The sequence below is a fragment of the Aethalodelphis obliquidens genome, unplaced genomic scaffold (assembly GCF_003676395.1).
Source record: "Aethalodelphis obliquidens isolate GAN/ISIS:26980383/991018 unplaced genomic scaffold, ASM367639v1 scaffold31, whole genome shotgun sequence".
NCBI lineage: Eukaryota > Metazoa > Chordata > Mammalia > Artiodactyla > Delphinidae > Aethalodelphis > Aethalodelphis obliquidens.
In genome coordinates this window covers 10,894,895-10,918,942 of record NW_020837975.1, presented here as the reverse complement: position 1 = coordinate 10,918,942, position 24,048 = coordinate 10,894,895, and the positions used below count along the sequence as shown (strand labels likewise).

General features: G+C 39.7%; 1 protein-coding gene across 1 annotated transcript in view; it reads right to left on the bottom strand.

Moving 5' to 3' along the window:
• DNAH8 (dynein axonemal heavy chain 8) overlaps window positions 1–24,048 on the bottom strand; it is a 330,122-nt gene that overhangs the window by 41,745 nt on the left and 264,329 nt on the right. Inside the window, exons 83-87 of the mRNA XM_027127141.1 lie at window positions 19,283–19,356; window positions 16,585–16,737; window positions 16,062–16,217; window positions 5,686–5,802; window positions 3,728–3,829 (exon numbers count right to left, since the gene is read on the bottom strand). Coding sequence (XP_026982942.1) covers window positions 3,728–3,829; window positions 5,686–5,802; window positions 16,062–16,217; window positions 16,585–16,737; window positions 19,283–19,356 — 602 coding nt within the window. The remainder of the gene's footprint in view (window positions 1–3,727; window positions 3,830–5,685; window positions 5,803–16,061; window positions 16,218–16,584; window positions 16,738–19,282; window positions 19,357–24,048) is intronic.

The window sequence follows — 24,048 nt, the reverse complement described above, 5'->3', positions numbered from 1 at the left end:
AATGTGAGGCAGGTTGGGTAAATGATGAAATCACTGTATTTACCCTAAGGTAAATATAATGCAGTGGTAAGAGATTGTACAGAAAAAGGGAAGTGAGGTCACATTGTGGATGACTATGGATATCAGGGTGAGGACTAGTGCTTAACTTAAAAAATGGGGAGCAGTTGAAAGTCATTAAAGAAAAACAGTGCTACGATTTTGGTCATTATTTATAAAGATTAGTTTTCTAGGGATGTGGATGACTAGGGGGGGCAAAGGCCATGGGGTCTTCAGCACACAGACAACAAATGACCACACTGAGTTTTGTGTTGCCAGGTGACATATGTGTATAAAGGGAAAATGAAGTTTCCTCTTGTTTTTCCACTACTTTATTTATAAAGTACAAAAGTATAAATTGTAAATCCACAAATAGCTAGACTCAAAAACACAAAAGTAGTTGAGTTTCACCAAATTTGGAGGACGTTTTTGGTATAATCAAAATACAGAGTATGAAGTCTACATGGAATTACTTTGGGAGACTCTAGAAGGTACCCTACAAAAATAAGCAGTCATCCTCCAAGGACAATGAATAAGGTTCTACAATTATTGGTTTTAAGGGAGACATACCATAAGATGCTGAGAACAGAGAAAACAAATAAGGGTTCAAAGATAAGCCCCAAATTGAAAGTCATAGGGAAAGAGGATCCCATTTGAAGGCACTGGTTTACAATTGAAGTGATTTTCACTCAGGCAATTCTGGATAACACGGTCGGGGTAAAGAGGAAGCAGAGGACAGGCCTTTGCCTCCCTAGTCATTCACATTCTATGTCTATTTGAAGAAATTTATTAAGCTGAATGTTTATGTTTTTCTATACTGGGCTATCTTACATATTTTTTTTAAAGTAGGTTAAAAATTTTTTTTAATTTATTAAGCAAATACTAAGTAAAGGTCAATTCCCTTTCCTCCTCTTCCTTGACCTCTCTCAGTTGACATTTCTTCCTTCTCAATACATTAAAATACTCGGGGCCTTGTCCTTAGCTTCTTTTTTTTTTTTTTCCTTTCCTTTCTCTACACTTTCTTCTTAGATGATGATCTCATCTAATATCTTGACTTTAAATACCATCTGTATAAGACAAATTCCAAATCTTTTTCTCCAGCCCTGAGCTCTCTCCTGAGCTCCACACCTGTAAATCCAACTGCTTTGTTTATCTTCATTCATTCTCTTATTCAACAAATATTTACTGAGCGCCTACTATGTGAAAGATTCCATTCCAGGTGCTGGGAATTTGGTAGTGATGTAAAACAAGCAAAGTGCCTGCCCTTATGGAGCTTATAGTCTTGGACAACTGCACTTGGGTGTCCAGTAAGCATCTCAAAGTTTACATGATCAAAACAGAATTCCTAATTTCTACCCCCAGCCAATAAAACTCATTTTTTCCCTGCAGTTCTTTCCCTTCTCTGTAAATAGTCCCATGCTCCATCTAGTTGCTTAGGTCAAAACTACGAGTGATCCTTGACCAACCCCCTTCCTTCCCCATCAGCATTCTGCTGGTAGTATCTGTACAATATATCCAGAATCTAACCACCTCTCACAGTCTCCAGTGCCAAAACTCCAATTTTAGGTACTTGTACAGTTATTCTAACACAAAGTATGCTTACTAAGACATCTTTTTTTTTTTCTCTTTTGAACCTCAGATACAGAGGTGAGTTTATCATACTCCTGCATTTTATTATTCTCATGACTCTAGACCCTTTTTATTTTAGTTTCTCCCTCTTCAGCCCTGATATCCACTCCCAGCCTCCTTCCCTTTGAGGGCTTCTGTTTAAAGATATTGATGTATGTCCTTGAATTCATGTATTTATCCTTGAGAAATATACATGTACCACTTTATAGATCTCATTTTATTTTTTAAAGCTCTGCGCTCAACACTATGTTCCTAAGATCTATGCATGGTGTCATACGGATCATTTCTTCCAAGTGCTGCATTGTATTCCATGATAGGCATCTATAACCTTTAACTCATCTATTCCTCTGTGACAGACTCCCGGGTTGCTTTCCACTTCCCACTATCCCAAACAATACTATGAATAATATCTTTGTACATGTCCACAGACTTGTCTGAGAATTCCTCTGGGACATACACTCAAGAGTGGGGTACACTCAAGAGTGGGATTCTGGTTCAGAGGGTAGTCATATCATGCACGCTTCTTTTTTTTTTTTTTTTTTAATCATCTTAGTTTGGCCATGCTGCACGGCATGTGGAATCTTAGTTCCCCAACCAGGGATCGAACCTGCGCCCACCCTGCAGTAGAAGCGTGGAATTTTAGCCACTGGACTGCCAGGGAAGTCCCCATACATGCTTCATATGACTAAGTGCCACCAGATTGCACCCTTGAAGGGTGTGCAATAGTATTACGTGTGCTCACCCACTACTGCTTATCTATTCTCTCAGGCTTCTTATCTATTCTTTTAGGCTTCTTTGGCCTCACAGTGGATGCTGTAATGCGCTACCAGATCCTTCTCCAGGACCTAGGCACTCGCTCCCCCAGCTGTCTGGAGTACTGGCTACTGAGGGCTCACAACATTGTCCCTCCCAGGAATTGCCCTGGCAGAAGGGAGATGCGTCAACCAAGATCATGCCCTGGGGGAAGGGATGACCTACAAGCAGATCTCCATCTCAGAGTCTGTTTCTGGAGAACCCAACCTATGATGGTCACCTGCAGCTCCACACACAATACTGTCATGACATTTTTATACATATCCATTCGTGGGCTTTTTCTAGAAATGTTCTGGGATGTTTACCCAGGATACTTAGTTTCAGTAAATTTTGCCCAATTGCTTCCCCAGAGATCTGTACCAGATCTGCCTCCACACATCCTTCCCAACGCTTATCATCCACCTTTCTCCACATTCAGCTTTAAGAAAAACTTGCAAATACTAGTAAGGGTTGAAAAAAAATTCAGATTTCTGGTCAACCTCCAGTTTACCAAAATACCCTCAAAGCTTATGCCTTGTTGTTGAGGTCTTAATTTTGTTAAAAGGGGAAAAAAAATCAAAGAATTAACAACTTAGATCCTAATATAAAGAACTCAGATAACGGTAAAATATCTGATTTTTTTCCCGCTCAGGTAATGTATTTTGCTTCTTTAACGTGTAAAAGTTTTAGGAATAACTTGAATCAGGTAGATGTACTTATACTATTCACCCTTGATGTGAAAGCCAGAATTGCTAAGAATAATATTCTCTAGAAAATGTTTACCCACATGATATATGCAGATTTTACTGGGAACAGAGGAAAAAAATGAACACTTCATCAGTTTTCAATTGTCTGTCCTAATGGAAAGAGACGAGAAAACTCAAATTTTGGTTCATTCTCCAATCACTTATCTTGGGGCTTCAAATCGCCCTGAAGACTTGCAATCAGAGGAAAAGGCGAAGATATTATGTCCAGTATTTTTATAGGAGGGGAAGTGGGGAGAGACCGTGGACATGAGCAGCTACTCTATACAGGAGAAGATTCATAGACCATTGAGAGTTGACCTTTGTTCTGTCCTGGACCACAAGTAGATTGTTAGTTGGTTTGGTTTTGGTTTGGTTTGGTTGGCTGATTCTTTTCAGAAGCTCTGCTCTGTATTTTTTTTCCCTTTAAGTTTGGCTTACCTGCTACAAACAAAAAATATTCTTGTTTAATAGGAAGATGCAATGAGATGTACATCCATGCTTTTTTTTTCCCTAAACTGACTTACTCTAGCGAAGCAATTAAGCAGACGTTTATCAAAGTCGTCCGTGACTCTGCCCCCATACTGTACTTCTCCGATCATGTACCGAACAGTACTCCACGACACGCCCTTTATTAAAAACAGAAAAGAATTATTCATTGTCAACCCAAACAAATAGTTCTAAACATTTTGGATCTTCCTCTAAAAGAAAGGTCTGGAAAAGGAAGCACTAGCTAGACTGCATTTAAAATTACTCATTATCTTATATTAATAACTCTTTTGCTCTTACATGACTGGAACTGCTATGGTTTGTTCACCAAAGAAAAATCTACAGTGCTAAACGTTGGTGACTATATTGCTCATTGATTATTTAAAATAGGGGGAAAAGAAGACTATTTTTCAATCTGTGGATGTAATTATCTGTAATACTCATTATAGTAATGCCAAGCTGTTAGAGAAGAAAAAAGTCACGTTTAGTGAAGAAAGGAGAAATATCAAGTAATCAATGCTCTAATATGCTTTCTTAGTAATATATTTTCTGAAACAGTGTAAGAACAACTAGAACATTATTCACAAGATTTTTCTACAGTGCAATCCTTTCCTGTTTCATTATGTGAGCTATGACTACATCAAAGTATTTATTAATTTCCACAGCAATCTTACACTAGCAATACATTTCAGATATTAATAGTTTTTTTATTTTAAAAAATGCTTCAATACATTTGGGGTAGGAGAAGTAAGGATGCTTAATTTTTATTTAATTTCTCTTGGTTAAAATTTTATTTTTCAGCTTCATTGCCTTTCAAAGCAACTATTTCAAGGTAACTGTCATTTGTATATACCAAAATGATAAACAGTCCCAGGATACGAACCCATATGATATAATTTTTCATCAAAATGTCCTACTCAATTTAATATCCCTTTGTAATTTCTAAGAAAAATTATGGTTTGATTCTAGATTTCCCCCCTAGCCGGAAATAATTCATCATGGCTCACTGTCATCATACTGATACTGCAGAATGTATGATTATCTTTGAGATCTACTATGAGAAGGAAGAGAGGGAGAGACGATAGGAAACTTGTATTTATTGAGCCCTGATTATGTACCATACACTGTGCTTTCACAAATGCTAGCCCATTTATTCCTCACGGAAACCATGGCCATTTTATAGATGAGGAAACAGGCTCTGAGAGGCTCATAAAATTCCTCAAGATCATGGAAAAAACAGATTTCCAACTCCTTGCAACACTTGTGTGAAAGGACAACTGGGTTTGTGTTCTTAGCTCGGTGATCTTGAGGAAGTTCCTTGTCTTCTCTTGTCTAGTACGTCATCAGTAAAATGGGGATCATAGTAACATCTTGGGTATCTACCTCACTGAGTTGTGAAAATAAAAACGAGACCCTGCACATGCGAGCACTTTGAAAACTGTGAAGTGCTACACAAGGATCAGTGACCATTATTCAAATCATTGCTATTTATCTGCATAAGCTTAAGTGTCTGTTAAGATGTGACTTAAGGTACAAAAGAACTTTTACATGGGCTGGGAGATATTCTCATTTCTGAGGATTCTGAGGAAGCATGAGGGAGATAAAGGAAGAAAAGTCTGATTTAAGGTATATATTCTCTTGAAGTACACTGTGGCACTTGGATGTGACATGAAGAAGGCTGTGGTGTTTCTCAACACAATGAGTTCCTTTGTCAGGGCTCTGCCTCTGTTGTGCATGTCCTCAGGAAAGAGAGAGATTGGGTGGAGGGGGACACAAGTGTGAGATGGAGAGTCCCAGTGCGCTCCTATGGGCAGTAGGGGTGTGAGTGGAAATGGCTGGACCAGTAAACAGGTGATTGGAATGATCGGTCCCCTTTGGGAGAGCTGGGGGGAACCTCAGCAGAGCCACTGCATATCCCAGACTGGGAATGTCTGTAGAACTTTGATTTAAGGATGGCAATGAAGACAGAAAAAAAAAAAAAAACAATTTCACTCACTTTCTTAATATCGCATTCATCAAGGTGATTCTGAATAAACTGAACGCTGGCTGAAAAGTCCGCAGAATTGAATTCATAAGGAATATTCCATCCTAAGGGACCAAATTTGCGTCGCTCCTTAAAAACAACAGAGAAAAGTAATTGAGCAAGAGTTTTAAATTGTATTGCAGCTGATACCTGTTTTTATTATTAAAACATAAAGTACAGTAAAATTAAGGCATGATATTGAAATAAGTTGACATCATAAAAGAACAGTATATGATTTTGGATATAGTAACAAATAGAGATATTACTCCTTGGCTCTAGAAGGCTTTCAAGAGCAAATCTCCAAATATTTGCCAAATTGGAGTTCTTGGGTTTAAAAAGTGTAGGTCTCCATCGTCAACTCAAAAAGTGCAGTAGGTGCTCAATAAATATCTGTTGAATGAATTTATTCTAAACTGGACTGTTGAAAGTTTCAAATGTTAAATGCAAGGGTTTGAATTTTAGTTTTTTAAGGTGAATGACTTAAGCACTCAAGGGCATTTAGACTTCCTGCTAGTTTCACTTTGTAATCTTGCAGTTTCAGGTTTTGAAAACTAAACGTTTTCTATGGTAAAACATGACATCTCTCTCTTAAAACATTCATATTGCCTTCATTTGTCTCTCCTGTGAAACAGCGGCTGTTTCAAATCACCAAATTAACTCACAAATAATCAAATGAGGCTCAGGCCAAATGACTCCATTGCTCTGATATTCTGGAGACCATTTTAAAGGTATGTGAGTGTTAGAACTGATATTTCCAGGCCGTCATCACCTAGTACACAACACAGATTAACTCAAACATTACCATACCATCAGCTTTCCCTGCCTCAGCACACAATCAGTCTCTCTAAGAAAGGTCCAATTATTTATTCAGGAATAAATAATTGGTGGAACTTCCTTCCACCAGGAAGTCCTCTTTTAAGATATTAAATAAAAACATCAAAAATAATTTGGGTCCAGATGTCCACCCTGGGAGGTCAGACTGAGGGCAAACAACCCTTAAAATTGTCAACTACTGGGCTTCCCTGGTGGCGCAGTGGTTGAGAGTCCGCCTGCCGATGCAGGGGACACGGGTTCGTGCCCTGGTCTGGGAAGATCCCACGTGCCGCGGAGCAGCTGGGTCCGTGAGCCATGGCCGCTGAGCCTGCGCGTCCGGAGCCTGTGCTCCGCAACGGGAGAGGCCACAACAGCGAGAGGCCCGCGTACCGTAAAAAAACAAAAACAACAACAACAACAAAAAATGTCAACTACTAGCGTTATTTCTAGAGCTGTTCTTCTTTAGGTTAGGCTGTCAGGTGTTGGACATTTGCATGGCGTGACTCCCCACTCCTTAGCTAATTAGACCAAAGGTGAACAACCAGCCTAAGAAGAGCCAGCAATATCCCTTCTCCCAGGCATTTGGACTTAGAGTTCAGAACAGGTATTCAGAGTTTGTCCTAGTCAGAACTTAAATTAGAGAGGTTTGTAAACTCAGGAGCTGTGAAGAACCATCTTCCACCTTGAACACAGAGAAGATTAGGAGGAGCCACAGGGTTCGAGGAGGCCTTGACAGGAGGAGACATATCTCCCATTCTTGTCTCCCCTTTTGTACCTGCGCCTTGGAAGAAGGATCATGGTTGTCTAATAAACAAACATGTGAGTTGATTATTATCAGCATGAAAGGCACTCTCTCTCACTCTCCGGAGTGTCAATTAGGAAGCTGACATGTGGTTTTGAATTTCTTGCGTGGGTCCCAAGAAGCACTATGGTGAGCCTCCTCCAGGTTGCTCTAGGAGCAAGGGGGGCCTGGAGGGTCTATGGGGTACTAACACGAAAATGCGTTCAGCTAACACTTGAGGCTCTGGGATTTCTTCCACCTTGAGGGCTTCAAAGAGAAGAATGCTAACCACTTACGAACCAAACACAAATGTTTTCCCATTGTTTAAAAAAAGAGAATCAACTCTAAAACAGTTTTACCTGTTTTCACTTAGGTTTTAAAATTTACTGTTCAATTAGGTAGGAGACTGAATGAACAACAATTCTTTCTTTCCAATTACTGAAGCTGCTTAAATTGTCTCTGTGGAAACACTCCGTTTACATGCACTGAGCAATTGCAATTCAGTTGCTCCTTAAAATGTGATCTTTGAAAATTGCCCTAATGCTGAGGTTTGCTTCATTTTATGTTACTTGCTATCAATTTTTATTTAAAATGTTCAGTTTTTAGGTTGGTTCACTAAAGTCATAAACTGTTTAACTCCTTTTAGAAAAAAGGACAAAATGTGGTGTCTTTTCTTTCACAAATGAGGTCATTTCACTTTCTTGCTATTGTTTTTTTTTTTTTTTACTCACTGACCCCTGTTAAGTGACAATAAAGAAAAAAACAACCCCTAAGTATCATCTTGGAATAACATCAGGGTAGACTCAAACCACTGGGACCTAAGACCTCATTTGGAAGCTCAAAAACAGAGGACTTTGCTAGAATTTGGAATATTTGGCATATTGAATCTCTCCAATCCAATTAGTATTTTTGAAACTATAGGATGAGTCTTATGTTTAGAAAAATATTAGGATGAGTCCAATAATAGAAAAATATTAGAATCAGTGCATTTTCAAGAAGTTTTAATCTAGGTGAGAAAATAAGACAAAACAGGAAAGGACAACAGGGTACTAAATATAATTGTCAAAATTTCACAGGTGATAAGCTTGAAGAAGACATTCAATCAAGGGCTCCTGGGAAGAATGAAACTGAAGCTGGTCTTTGAAAAGAAGGGAGAAAAGAATCCCGGGCTTAGCAAAGGTCAGGAGCAAAGACAGGAATGCAAAGTTCACGATTCATCCAGAAGGAGGCTGCAGGACTGTGCCACTGCAGCAGAGGACAACCTCTGGTGAGTAGCTGTAACTACATCCCCACGTGATGATTCAGGGATGAAACATAGACAGATTTGATGTTAGGAGAAAGAGCTAAAACCTGACTCAACAGAAGGAGGTTATTATCCATTATTAAGTTGGAGATGATGATTTTAGGAAGACTAGTCTACTCCCTGCTAGACTGAACCAATAAGCTTCCTTCTTTTTATTCCAAAGAATATATAAAACACAACTACTAGTGAAATATGGAAAACCTGGAATACTCCTTAGAACACCGAAGAGAAGCTGTTCAATGGAGTCATTTTAATGATGTCAAAGCTATTTCCAGTTTTATGTTAGAATCTACCTCAGTCCAATGATCCCCCGCCTCCCACAGTCCAGCGCAGATTCACTTCAGTCCCATCTTTAAAACAAAGCTCTCTGTGGAGCATCACACCTATTTATTTAATAACTGGAGTTGGCATAAGATGAAAAATGCAATCTATACTAGACAATATAAGGGAAACTTGAATAGGTAAAAATAATTAACAGAAATGGTCAGAACCACTGGGAAACACTACAGAGGTACGTGTAAAAGATCTTCTTAAAAATCTGTATCATGTTACTGTGATTACTTTGAAGAGATTTGCACTAAGAACTTTATAATCACACCTCCCCAAAGGGAGAACTGTTATAAACAGTATTAAATTTGAAGGGAGTGTTTGTCAAGGCTTAAACCTAAAAAATATGTCAGAGGGGCTTCCCTGGTGGCGCAGTGGTTGGGAGTCCGCCTGCCGATGCAGGGGACACGGTTCGTGCCCCGGTCTGGGAAGATCCCACATGCCGCGGAGCGCATGGGCCCGTGAGCCATGGCCGCTAAGCCTGTGCGTCCGGAGCCTGTGCTCCACAACGGGAGAGGCCACAGTGGTGAGAGGCCCACGTACTGCAAAAAAAAAAAAAAAAAAAAAAAAAAAAAAAAAATATATATATATATATATATATATGTCAAAGAAGTAAACACTTTTCTGAATGAGGAACTGTTAACAGTGGTACTCTCTGAGCCCCACAGATATGGCCATTTTTATTAAATATTAAACAAATATTTTAAGAGCCATGGTAAAATTTCCGAGTTTGCAACTGCCATTGCAGGCCCTTAGAACTCCTAATCAAAGATTCTTGCAGTAAACCTCACAAAGCTGTGTATAAGCCATAAGAAAAGTCCCAAATGTGGGCTTCAATGTGGGTGAGCCAAGGTGAGGGGGAGAAATATCCAAACCATGAAAAGGTCATAAAAATGACTAAAGACTCCTCCCTTAAGGGCAGTGGCTCTTTGGGAATTATTCTCCACTCTCACTGCATATTAGAATCACTTGGGAAGTTTTTAAAAGGTCTGAGCTCTTCACCCCGATGCCTCCTCCAGGGGATTCTGGGGCCCAGGCAATGGCTGAGGACCACTGCTTAAGATGCTCATGGGTCCAATGTGCTGCACTACAAGGGGCAGTATATTGACTATCAATAGGAACAAAACAGGAAACGTTATTGTGACCTGCAGGAGGTGTTGGGAGGAGACTACAAATGGAATTGTTGAAGAAGAATTGTTGAATTTCAGAAGACCAAGACTTTGAAGGAAGGTATATTTAAAATTAAAATCCTGAAGGGTGAGTGTGGGCTTGCTCTGAAGGCCAGAACAGTGCTACACTGGACTTTCTGGCAAAATGTAGAGAGAATATTGAGGCCAGAGGGAAGTTTCCCCCTACAGTCATCTTCAAGAGGATGCGGGAGGACTTCTCTGGTGGTGCAGTGGTTGAGAATCCACCTGCCAATGCAGGGGACATGGGTTCGAGCCCTGGTCTGGGAGGATCCCGCATGCCGCAGAGCAACTGGGCCCATGAGCCACAATTACTGAGCCTGCGCTCTAGAGCCCGTGAGCCACAACTACTGAGCCCATGTGCCACAGCTGCTGAAACCCACGTGCCTAGAGCCCATGCTCAGCAACAATAGAAGCTGCTGCAGTGAGAGGCCCGCACACTGCGGCGAAGAGTGGGCCCCACTTGCTGCAACTAGAGAGGGCCCGCACGCAGCAGCGAAGACCCAACACAGCCATAAATAAATAAATAAATAAATAAATAAATAAATAAAAGAGGATGCGGGAAACATTCTCAGGAAGTAGTGTCCAAATAAGCGGAGGCATGCCCCATGGTGCTGGGGATGAAAGGCTCCCACGGGGAGGGCAGGAGGGCTGGCTGGCCGAGGCAGAGACATCAGCCAACTGCAGCAAGAGCGGCCGCTGCTGCAGTAACCTCCTGGCCAACGTGGAGGTCGAGTTCCTGGAGGAGAGGGGAGGGAAGCCAGGGGGAGTAGGAAGCAAGCAGAGCTTAGTGCAGAAGTGGCTGGTGCAACTATGCAGGTTGCCATGGCAGCGCACCCCCTTCTACTAGGTAATCCTGCTCCCATCCCAAGACACCCTCCACCACTCTTCTGCCCAAGATTGTCCTTGACAAGCCAAATCTACTTCCCCTTCTTATAGGAGAGGAGGGATGCTCATTTTGTCCTCTGCAACAAGAGTAGGGTCCGCATAACACACGATGCTCTTGAGCTGGAGTGAGTTGATGGCATGATGCCAAACTTTGATTCAGTAAGAGAAACACATTGGAGGGCAGGCAGGGGTTGGCTATTTTACCACTCGCTCCTGCATTCTCATGTGTTATGGATTCCAGCATGAACCCCTTGTAACCGAGCAGGAACCTCTGAGGCCTTCCCAGGATAGAACCCCCCACCCATGTCCTCCGCCTGCCTATTGTCTGTAGAAAACCTTCAGTCAAAGAATAAATTTAATCAGAGAGGTGAGAAAATACGAAAAGAAAAGAAAAAACAAGACCAAATAATAATACTTTAGTCATTAAACAAAGTCAAGGACCTTTATTTCTTCTTCAAGGACTACAGATAATATTCTGAGCCATGTCCTTTGAGCTGTCTTATAGATACTGAAACCCCCACCAGGTGGAAGAAGTTAACTGTATGCTGCCCACAAGCACATAGACCCCAGACCAGCTGGAACCAAACAATTGACGATGCTGACTCCCAATTACCTACCTCACCACCAACCAATCAGAAGAATGTGCACGAGCTGACCATGCCCTGTTCCTTGAACACTATAAGACTCCTCACTACCCCCTCCAGGGTGGTACACACAGTTTTGAGGGCATTAGCCTGCTGTGGTCCCCTCTGCCTGACAAAGCAATAGAGCTATTCTTTTTTACTTCACCCAAAACTCTATCTCTGCATTTCTACTCAGCAAGGGTGAACAGGGGCCGAGTTTCGGCAACACTCTCCCCAGCCCAGAAGCTTCATATTATGTGACATAAACCAATTCCCTCTTCTTTTTTTCAGTCTCTGCATGGACAAAAGTATATACATCGTGTTTGTATAAAGCAAGGGATATCCAGGTAAATTTGGAGGAATCAATTCATTGATTAAAGAATCAGGAAAAGACTTGTATGCAGAAAACTATAAGACACTGATGAAAGAAATTAGATGATACAAACAGATGGAGAGATATACCATGTTCCTGGATTGGAAGAATCAACATTGTGAAAATGACTATACTACCCAAAGCAATCTACAGATTCAATGCAATCCCTATCAAACTACCAATGGCATTTTTCACAGAACTAAAACAAAGAATTTCACAATTTGAATGGAAACACAAAAGACCCCGAATAGCTAAAGCAATCTTGAGAAAGAAAAACAGAGCTGGAGGAATCAGGCTCCCTGACTTCAGACTATACTACAAAGCTACAGTAATCAAGACAGTATGGTACCGGCACAAAAATAGAAATATAGATCAATGGAACAGGATAAAAAACCCAGAGATAAACCCACCTTATCTTTGATAAATAAGGCAAGAATAAACAATGGAGAAAAGACAGCCTCTTCAATAAGTGGTGCTGGGAAAACTGGACAGCTACATGCAAAAGAATTAAATTAGAACATTTCCTAACACCATACACAAAAATAAACTCAAAATGGATTAAAGACCTAAATGTAAGGTCAGACACTATAAAACTCTTAGAGGAAAACATAGGCAGAACACTCCATGACATAAGTCACAGCAAGATCCTTTTTGACTCATCTCCTAGAAAAATGGAAATAAAACCAAAAATAAACAAATGGGACCTAATGAAACTTACAAGCTTTTGCACAGCAAAGGAAACCATAAACAAGAAGAAAAGACAGCCCTCAGAATGGGAGAAAATATTTGCAAATGAAGCAACTGACAAAGGATTAATCTCCAAAATATAGAAGCAGCTCAGGCAGCTCAATATCAAAAAAACAAACAACCCAATCCAGAAATGGGCAGAAGACCTAAACAGACATTTCTCCAAAGAAGATATACAGATTGCCAACAAACACATGAAAGGATGGTCAACATCACTAATCATTAGAGAAATGCAAATCAAAACTACAATGAGATATCACCTCACACCGGTCAGAATGGCCATCATCAAAAAATCTACAAACAATAAATGCTGGAGAGGGTGTGGAGAAAAGGGAACCCTCTTACACTGTTGGTGGGAATGTAAATTGATACAGCCACTATGGAGAACAGTATGGAGGTTCCTTAAAAAGCCTAAAAATAGAACTATCATACGACCCGGCAATCCCACTACTGGGCATATACCCTGAGAAAATCATAATTCAAAAACAGACATGTACCACAATGTTCATTGCAGCACTATTTACAACAGCCAGGACATGGAAGCAACCTAAGTGTCCAACAACATATGACTGGATAAAGAAGAGGTGGCACATATATACAATGGAATATTTGTCAGCCATATAAAGAAACGAAATTGAGTTATTTATAGTGAGGTGGATGGACCTAGAGACTGTCATACAGAGTGAAGTAAGTCAGAAAGAGAAAAATAAATACTGTATGCTAACACATATATATGGACTCTAAAAAAAAAAAAAGGAAAGTTCTGAAGAACCTATGGGCAGGACAGGAATAAAGATGCAGACATAGAGAATGGACTTGAGGACACTGGGAGGGGGAAGGGTAAGCTGGGACGAAGTGAGAGGGTGGTATGGACATATATACACTACCAAATGTAAAACAGATAGCTAGTGGGAAGCAGCTGCATAGCACAGGGAGATCAGCTCGGTGCTTTGTGTCCACCTAGAGGGGTGGGATAGGGAGGGTAGGAGGGAGATGCAAGAGGGAGGGGATATGGAGATATATGTATACGTATAGCTGATTCACTTTGTTATACAGCAGAAACTAACACACCATTGTAAAGCAATTATACTCCAATGAAGATGTTAAAAAAAGAAAATCTGGTACTTGACTATTATATCCAACACTAGAAAAATATAAGCCACAATCTGTCTATTCAGAACAGTCCTCCCTGTAACAGTTGTGTGTTAAACTCTAATGTGCACACGAATCACTTGGGCATCTTATTACAACGCAGAATCTGATTCAGTGGGTCTGGGTGGGGCCTGAAATTCAACTCTTACAAGTCCCCAGGTGATGCAGATGGTGCTGACCCAGGACCACAAGCTCCTAAAGAATTCCAGATTTTTCTGTCAAGCTGGCTTTATCCTAACCAAGAAAAGAATATGTTTAGGCAATATCACAGTAAACATTTCTGAAATTGATAAAACTAGAACCGAGGGAAAAATGCTTGAATTATCTGCACTCCTTGTATAGTCATAGAACTGGACAACAGAATGTTAGAAATGGGAAAAATCTTGAAAGATCACCTCCTTCTGCCTCTAAACACACAGATGGGTAAACAGAAGCCTTGAGAGGGACATAAGTTGACCAACCTTACGTAGCTAATTGATGTCACAACAGGTCTAAAATCCAGGCTTCCTGACTCTCCGTGAAGTGCTCTTTCTAACACTCTATGATTGGATTTTAAGAGATCTTCGCAACCTTTTTTTTCATAGACATGCCACTGTTAGCTTCACGGCCTTAGCAGTGGAGATTTTTTTCTGTTTTAACCCAAATACAAGCCACTTTAAGTGCAAGCACACTTCGGCCCCATGACTGGCCCATGGTCCTGTTCTTCTTTTTAACCCTTGGATAATGGCCACTAAAAACACAGGTTGCCATGTTGACCATATGGAAAATACCCCTCAGTCATCTGTCTGTGATAAGCACAGTGGAAGAGTTGAATCATCACTACTAGGAAAAGAATCATAAAATTTATTATTTGTGAATTGGGCTTTAAATAACAGAGTTTAAAGCAATATTTGTATTAGAGTGTGATAAGGCCTAGCAAACCCAACAATTCCCAGATAAGAATATATGAAATCAGCTTCAGTGACTTGAAAGCTGTACTTTACAATCAATCCAAAGGCCACAATGGAACTTAGCAAGAATAACGACCCGCTAAGCGTTTAACCTGATTTTAAGTCTCTCAGAGTTGGGGGACAGATAAACACCAGCTGTCCCCTCTAAACAGCCCTCTCTGTTGGGCAGCATGAAACCTGGTAAAGTGGTGGGGTCAAGGAACCTACGGGTAAACACGCCCGGTATTTTCTGGGGTGGGCACCAAATTCCCCTCCACCTTTGGGCAGGGTGGGTAGAGATGAGGCCAAGCTCTGCCGGCTGCTGTGCACAGCTGAACCATGACTCCTGGTTTAAACCAGTTGATTCATTTTGTCCTCACTCCAACCTCAGGGAAAGAAGAAATGTAGGAAAGAGTTAAAGGAGTCCCTTTATCTCTCTGTGAAATCAAGGAGTGAATCAAGTACATTAAAATTATACAGCTTTCAAATACAGAACAAAATCCAAAATCCAAATATAGAACAAGGCAATAACAAAACGAAAATAATCCCATAGAGATGTTGCTGGGCAGCCATAAAATTATTAAATGACTATATAAGTACACAGTAAAAGCAAAGAGCAAACAACGTGAAGAAGACAGGTGACCCTTGTGACTCCTCTTCCCAACACCACCACTTCTGTCACCGGTGGGAGGAGGGTTGAAACATACTTGTATCCAGGGCAGACAGCGTGGGGCTTGACTCCTAGATCTACTGTTTAGAAAGGAACTTAACCTCTCTGAGTCTCAATTTCCTCACTTGTAAGATGGTGATAAATCCTACCTTGAAAGGTGGCTGTTAGTATTACATGAGATGGTGTACATAACAGTCCTGGCCAGCACAGGCACTTTCAAGACCAAGCTCCTATCACAGTAATCCGTTTGTTCATCCCACAAATATTTATTGAGCTCTGGCAATGCCCCAGCTGCTGCTGTCACAGGGGGAGACCCAGCAGTTACAAAAGAACAAAGTCATTGCCATGGAGAATCTTATACTCTAGGGGCCAAAGTGGGGGTGTGGGGGCAGGAGGACACATAAATACATAAACAAATATGCATGTCCTGTGCCAGGTGGGGAAAAGTGCCATGAAGGAAAAAGAAAGCAAGGTGAGGAGAGCAGACAGGGCAGCAGAGAGGCAAACATAACATCATTAGCATCCTCTAAATGTGCAAACTGCTCTCAGAAGTTACCTGCACCGTGGAGTGTAAAAATGCTACAGTGTAAAGCATTGGCTTCCACATGGGTAAATTACTGATATCCAGAAGGTCTTGATTAATTCCAGCAAATGTTCTTTTCAAACCTGCACGAACGCCTTGGGGTGGCTCATTAGTGAATTTGAGAGAAGTCTGTCATAAAAAGCAAATAGTAGTTTTGTTTCTATAAATTACTGTGAAGAATAAAATAGAAATTACAACACATCAGCCAACAATATGCTTATGGTACATAAATGGGCACCGTGTAAGCTACTTGCATTGATCAGAGCTAAAACCCAATAAATTAATACTGAGTCTTATAACTCTTCTGTGGGAATCTTTACCATATAATCTTGATAATTATAGTCAAGATTTTGACGATAATGGCATAAGATTTTGCAACGCAGCCTCTACTGGACCAGAAAGCCCTGTTATGTTTGCCATCTTTCCATAATCATATTTGTGCCATCTTTATTTGTATAACTCTCAAGGAAAGGATACTTATCTCACAGTAACAAACCTGAAGCAATGTAATGGGAAACCGATCGTGGGGCTCGGTAGTTAGCCACACTCGGAAAGTATCATTGCTGGCATCAGTGGTAGTTAATGTCTCTAGCAATTCTTCCATGAATTCTAGGCCAAGGTGACAATTCTGCAGTAATACCCAGCCACCCTGTATTCAAAAATGATTTCATATTAATTCCTTATAACTTTTTTTGCTACGACTTTAATAAAACAAAACATACAAACAAATTTTTTGAAACTTTTACTCAGGGCATAAGAATACTCTGTTTTGAGCACATATATTTTAATGAAATTGTTATACGTCAATACAATCTTCTTTTTTCTGTTAGTTGTAAAGCTGGTTACTTGGAATCAAGTGGGTTCAAAATGATTGTATCCTGCCACCCTTGGTTTAGAAGGGAACAAAAGTTAAAATTTGAAGTCAGACTTGTTTAAGTACAGTGTGTGCACCATCTAATGGTGGGAATGGGTATTTTGGAATTTGTAACTTAAATTGTCCTGCCTAGGGTAAATCAGAAGGGACTCACCCCGAAACCAAGTTGTCCACTGTCACAAAGAGAGATACACATTACCTCATGAAAGTTGGAGGTGTCGACGAAAATTCATTAACAATCAAGTTAGGAAGAAAAGAGAGAATTTTATTTGAGCCAAACTGAGGATTATAGCCTGGGAGACAGAAGCTCTGAGACCTGTCTTGCCTGTTACAAGTCAAAGGCAGAGTCATATACATTTTCGAGACAAAGGATCATACATCAAAATGACATGCTGACATTTCACATGAGGTTCACCAAAGATACACAGTCCAGGTACACATACAAAGCCAGCAACAAGTCACCATGGCTCCCTGCAGAGTTGGAAAAGCATGCTAATCTTTTAAGAAGTTACCTGGCTAGCGTCAGAAAAAAGGGGAAAAAAATTGATCTTTGCATTCGAGCAGGCATTCCCACCTTTGAGGAGGTCTGGTTAATGCGTTATGCAGATGCACATTGTACACTAAAAGGGGAGGGAGGAGGCCCAAATGAGCAGAGAGAGAGAATTTTATGCTTAAGTTTTCTTCTCCTGACTTAAAATACCAATTTTATTTCACCAGAGGCAATAAAATACATTTGGTGACATTTGCTACCATAATATTAAACCTTATTCTTTGCCATCACTCCTCCCAGATATTCCTGAAACCACAAAACTTTCTAAGCACTATCTAAATACTTGATAAAACCTTCTTTAACAATGTAATTCACATGACCGTCACAGTTCTATAAGAACACAGTTTATTAGCCAGACAATATCTTGATATACTTATATAATGAGATCAGATAAATACAGCTACAAATCATTGAGCTTAGTGTATATATGGTAAGGCCTGTATATACACCTTCTACTGCAAGAGAAAACAGAACTCAGACTGGCTTAAGCAGCAAAGGGGACTTGTTGGTCTAGACAACTGGGATGTCTAGACCAAGATGGACTTCATGGTTGGTTTGTGTCATCGTGGATCCAGTTACTCTCTGATTCCCTGCTCTGCATTCCACCGTGTCAGCTTTATCCTAAATCTTTCAAGTGGCAGTGTGGCTGTACCTATTCATGGGTTATTGTTGTTGTTTGTTTGTTTGTTTGATAATGCCATTATTATCAATATTTATCCTACCTTGAGACACAGAACATGGAAGTTATAAAAGCTAAGATTCCAAAGAAGGTTAATGTGAATGCTGTACCAAATTTAGAAGTTTCTCACTCGTGGAAACTGAAGAACTTATTTAAGACCCAAAGTCAAACTGTCAAATCACTCAATAGAGTGAATTATTTGATCTGAGTAAAAATAATTATATATAATTTCTTCAATATATATAAATTAAATACAATATATTATTGAATTTAATTAAGTGGTAAAGATTAAGGCTTGGCGCACTTGAGAATTAATGACTAGCCTGAAACTTTGATGAACCAAGCAGAGTTTTAGCCCATTAACCCTCTCCAGTCATTAATTCCCAGGGAAAAGCTGCACCACAGTTGCTACAGACGTTATGAGATCAAAAGCTTAAAAATAAACCAAGATCTTATTTTATTTTTATCAATGGCGCAATTTCTTATTGCTGCTGAGATTGCTATCTACCAACCATTTCTAGAAAATTAATGACCTGTGTATTTATTAGGTGTGATGAAAAATAGTTCTCAACATTCCATCCAGCTTGCAATTTTCAATAAAAACCATTATCAATATTTAAACATAACACCCTCAAATATTTCTTATTTGCCTGCAACTGCCCATTAATGAAAAATGAAAGTCTCACTTTAACTGAAAATTGAAATTTGACTGTCTCAATCTGTCACTTCTTAAGCACTATCTGTTAATATTGAACATGACATTCCAAGACTGCTAGAGCTGCATCCTTTAGGAACCAGAAAGTGTGGCTGCCAAATTATCAAAAAATATTTAGTGAAAATAAAATGGAGCATATGCTATAGAAAATGGAACAAGTATTTTGTGGGGATGTCAGGAGCAAACTAGCTGGAGGTTTAAAATTTGTAGGAAATCAAAGGTTGACTCTATATACATAAATAAAAATGAAAAATAATGATTGAACATCACAGGTAGAATGCTTTGCCCATCACTGTGTTGGTCCTAAGTAGACCAGATGGCCAGAGGAATAATATCAAGAATGTTGCATGAAGAGTAGTTGTCCATTGCTACATACCTGCTGCATTGACATCTGAATCAGCTTTCGAGCATGTACTTCTTGTCCTTGCCCCATTGAGATAGTTCTGCATTCTGCAACACAGAAGAATCACTATGATAAAACATAAATTTTATAACAGGATTGGGACAAAAAATTTATTTCTCTATGGTCATAGCCTCCCTCCTCCGTGGCTTCTAAGAAGATTTTGTTATTCAAACAAGTCTGGCTTTCAGTTGTGTTGATGAGAGAAATGAGTGGAGCAGAAACTGGAACGGGAAGGACAAGGAAAGAGAGACAAAAGGCACAAGGCAGGTCTTTTAGAGAGTTCTGGGGTCTTTGGAGATAACGAGGAGATAGATTGATGAGGGAGAGGCAGCTATAATGCTATCATAGGCATTAAGTGGGAAAGAGGATTTTTGAGTTTTGCTAAATTTTTAAATTAAATTATATTGGAGTATAGTTGCTTTACAATGTTGTGTTTGTTTCTGCTGTACAGCAAAGTGAATCAGTTATACATATACATATACCCACTCTTTTTTAGATTTCCTTCCCATTTAGGTCACCACAGAGCACTGAGTAGAGTTCCCTGTTCTGTGTTTTGACTAGAATATTTTTTTGGTGTTTTATCAGATGCTTCAGTAAAGATTTAGTTGGCTTTTTATTCTTTTACAATGTCAAGTTTGCAGTGTTTTGTCTGTCTGTCTGTTTGGGTTTTGTTTGCATATTTGTCCATTTTCCAAGATGGAACTTGTGGCAGCTCAGCCCCATGAGGGCTACATTCAGGGATAACTGCTCCTCAGGATTAAATCACCATCTTGTAACTGAGCATGAAGAAAAAGTGGAGGCCATTCCAAGATTAGAGGTGTGATTATAATTCAGCAGAATATACACTATATAGGCTTATTAGTGAATTTGATGTTCCAGGCAGAGAACCACACTTGTGCCTGTCACATGAATTCACTAAATTGCAGAAGTCTCTAAATCATGTTTGTGAAACTGGAATTGGAAATTAACTTTTAAGCAAGTCTTCATGGACCCAGGTCTTCTTGAATTTTAGAGGCATGATCTCTAGATCTCTAGAGGCACAGGGAAAGGAGGTCAATGGAGACATTGTGAAGCAGTGTATGCTTTTGCCCTACTCTACTGGAGGCGCCTGAATCCTCAGAAAAAAGGGCTGCTGTAGCTGGGCAAACAATGAGGCTGATTTGGAAACTTTAGAAGTTACAGAGGATGAGAGAAATTCACGGGGTGGAGTTAGAAGTATGTCAGGAACCAGAGAAGAAGTTGCCAGGGCACACCATTTAAAATATAGCACCATGGGGTTAATGGCCAGAGATTCTGTGAGGGTTCGCAGGGTGCAGCATTAGGATTTTTTGTGGACTCAGGGTCACAGGGTGAAACTCTGCAGTGGGTGCCTGAGAGAGGATGGCAGAGCACTGCTTGAAAAACTGGGAACTGCAATTGTCCAAAGGTCACTGAACAAAGCTGGATTTTCCCACCAAAGCCCTCATGAATGTCTCCTGCTCAAGGGGAACCAGGCACTGCTCCCAGGGCATCTGAGAAGAATCCACACACCCTATAATAGGAGAAGGAAGGAGAGGTGGAACTTGAAAGGGAGGAGCCTCCAAACTGTACAAAGAGATAGAGCCCCTCTTGTTTCAGAAGAACCCACAAATGTTAGGTAGGTCAATGGAGGAAGGTTTGATAGGGACAAAAATTATTAACATGTGAGCATGAGCCACAATCTATCTCCCCTGTCCTTCCAACTCTTCTGAAATACACCTTTTAAAAGGAAGAACTGGTTTTTGTTCAGGTGGCCTGAGTTTCTTATCTTGACCTGGGTCAAGAGGAGACTTAGAGGCATTCCTTCAAAACAAACCCAGAATCTGACCACATCTGGACATCTACACATTTAGTCCCCGGTCCATCACCTCTTGCCTGTATTCTTGCAGTAGCCTACTAACTGGTTACCTCTCCCACTCCTTTTCTCTACTAGTTATTCTTCCCACGGCAGACAGAGGAATTCTGTTGAGTCCTAAATCAGATTACGTCCATCCTCTGCTCAGAAACATCCAATGGCTTCCCATTTCATTCCGCACAAAATCCAGAATCCAATTCAAATTCTTACCTCTAAGACCCTACACAATTGGCTCCCACTGCTACCGCACTCTACACACACACACACACACACACACACACACACACAAACACACACTTTTTAGGATCTCACCACCATTCATTCACTCTTCTCCAGCCACACTGGCCTCCTCCCTCCTCCCCAGGCACACTCCAGCCTCACCTCTGTTCTCTCTGTCTGAAATGTGTCTCCTCGAACACTCCACTGACTTAATTCCTTACATCTCAGGTCTTCCTCACCTTCTCAACAAGGCCTTCCCTGACCATCTGATCTAGTACAGCATACCTATCCCCGTCACTCTGCCCCTTACCCTACTTTTTCTTAGCATATTATATACTTTTTAGCATATTATATACTCACTTGTTAATTAATTACTGTCTGTTTTCCCCTGACACTAGAACATCAGCTCCACAAGGGACTTATATCACTGTGGCTTATCCAGCACCTAGACAGTGCGTAGCACTCAGTAGATACTCAATAAATATTTTCTCAAACTTTAAAAACAGATATAATTCACATATCATAAAACTTACCCCTTTAAAGTCTACAATTCAATGTTTTTTTAGTATATTCATAGAGTTGTGGAACCATTACTACTGTCCAATTTCAGATCATTTTCACCAGTCCAAAAAGAAACTCCACATCCATTAGCAGTCCCCATCACCCTCTCCCACTCTAGCAACCACTAATCTACTTTCTATCTCTATTCTAGACATTTCATATAAATGGAATTATACGTGACCTTTTGTGTCTGTCTTCTTTTACTTAGCATAATATTTTCAAGGTTCATCCATATTGTAGCATGCATCACAACTTCATTCCTTTTTATGGCTGAGTAGTAGTCCCTTACACAGATGTACTATATTTTGTTTATCCATTCATCAGCTGATGGACATTTGGGTTGTTTCCACTTTTTGGCGAGTATGAATAATGCTGCTATGAACATTCATGTATAAGCCTTTGTGTGGACATGTTGTCAATTCTCTTAGATATAGACTTAGGAGTAGAATTGTTGGGTCTTACTGCAATTCTATGCTTAACTTTTTGAGGGACTGTCAGGCTGTTTTCCAAAGCAGCTACACCACTTTACAGTTCCATCAGCAATGCATAAAAGTTCTAATTTTTCCGCATCCTTGTCAACACTTGCTATTGTCCATCTTTTTGATTATAGCCATCTTGAAATGAAGTGGTATCTCACTGTAGTTTTGATATCCATTTCCCTAATGATTAATGGTGTTGAGTAACTTTTCATGTGCTTATTGGCCATATGTATATCTTCTTTGGAGAAATGTCTATTCAAATCCATGGCTCATTTTTTAACTGGGTTATTTGACTCTTTATTTATGCATTGTAAGAAGTTCTTTTTACATTTTGTATACCAGATACTTATCAGATATATTATTTGCAAATACTTTCTCTCATATTGTATTAATAGGTTGTCTTTTTCACTTTCTTGATGGTATTCGTTGAAGTACAAAAGTTTTCAATTTTGTTTAAGTCCAATTTATCTATTTTCTCTTTTGTTTCCCATGTTTTAAGTGTCATATCTAGAAAATTACTGCCTAATCCAGTCACAAAGATTTATTCCTACATTTTCTTCTAAGAGTTTGATAGTTTTAGCTCTTACATTTATGTCTCTGATAATTTTGAGTTAATTTTTGTATATGGTGTGAAATAAAGGTCAAACTTTATTCTTTTGAAAGTATTGATAGATATTAGTTTTTCCAGCATGGTTTGTTGAAGAGGCTGTCCTTTCTCCATTGAATGGTCTGGCACCCTTGTTGAGAAACAACTGACCATAAATGAGGGTTATTTCTGGACCCCCAATTCTATTCTATTGATATATATGTCTATCCTTATGCCAGTACCATTCTGTCTGATTACTGTAGCTTTGTAGTAGGTTTTAAAAAGCAGGAAGTGTGAGTTCCACACCTTTGTTCTTTTTTTACAAGGTTGTTTTGGCTATTCTGGGTTCCATGTATTTCCATATGAATTTTAGGATCAGCTTGTCAATTTCCACCAAAAAAAGGCAGCTGGGATTTTGATGGGAGTTGCTTTAAAGCTGTTAGATCAATTTGGAGAGTGCTGTCATCTTATCAATTTAAAGTCTTCTGGGAATTCCCTGGCAGTCCAGTAGTTAGGACTCAACACTTTCACTGCTGTGGCCCAGTCTCAATCCCTGGTCAGGGCAGTAAAATCCCACAAGTTGGGCAGCACGGCCAAAATAATAATAATAACAATAAAAAAATAAAGTCTTTCTGTCCATGAACATGGGATGTCTTTCTATTTTTATCATCATCATTATTATATCTTCTTTAATTTTTCAACTGTTTTGTAGTTTTCAACTCACAAGCTTTGCACTTCTTTGTTAAATTTATTCCTAAGTATCTTATGATATTGTAAATGAAATTGCATTTATAATTATATAAATTTTTGGTTTGTTTATATATTAATTTTTGGTTTTTTCTTGCTAGTGTGTAGAAAAACAATGGATTTTCAAATAGGATCTTGTGTTCTGCGATCTTGTTGAACTTGTTTATTAGCCCTAGTAGTCTTTTGGTGGACTGCTTAGGCTTTTCTATATGCAAAATCATGTCATCTTCAAATTGAGATGGTTTTACTTCTTCTTTTCCAGTGTGAATGCCAT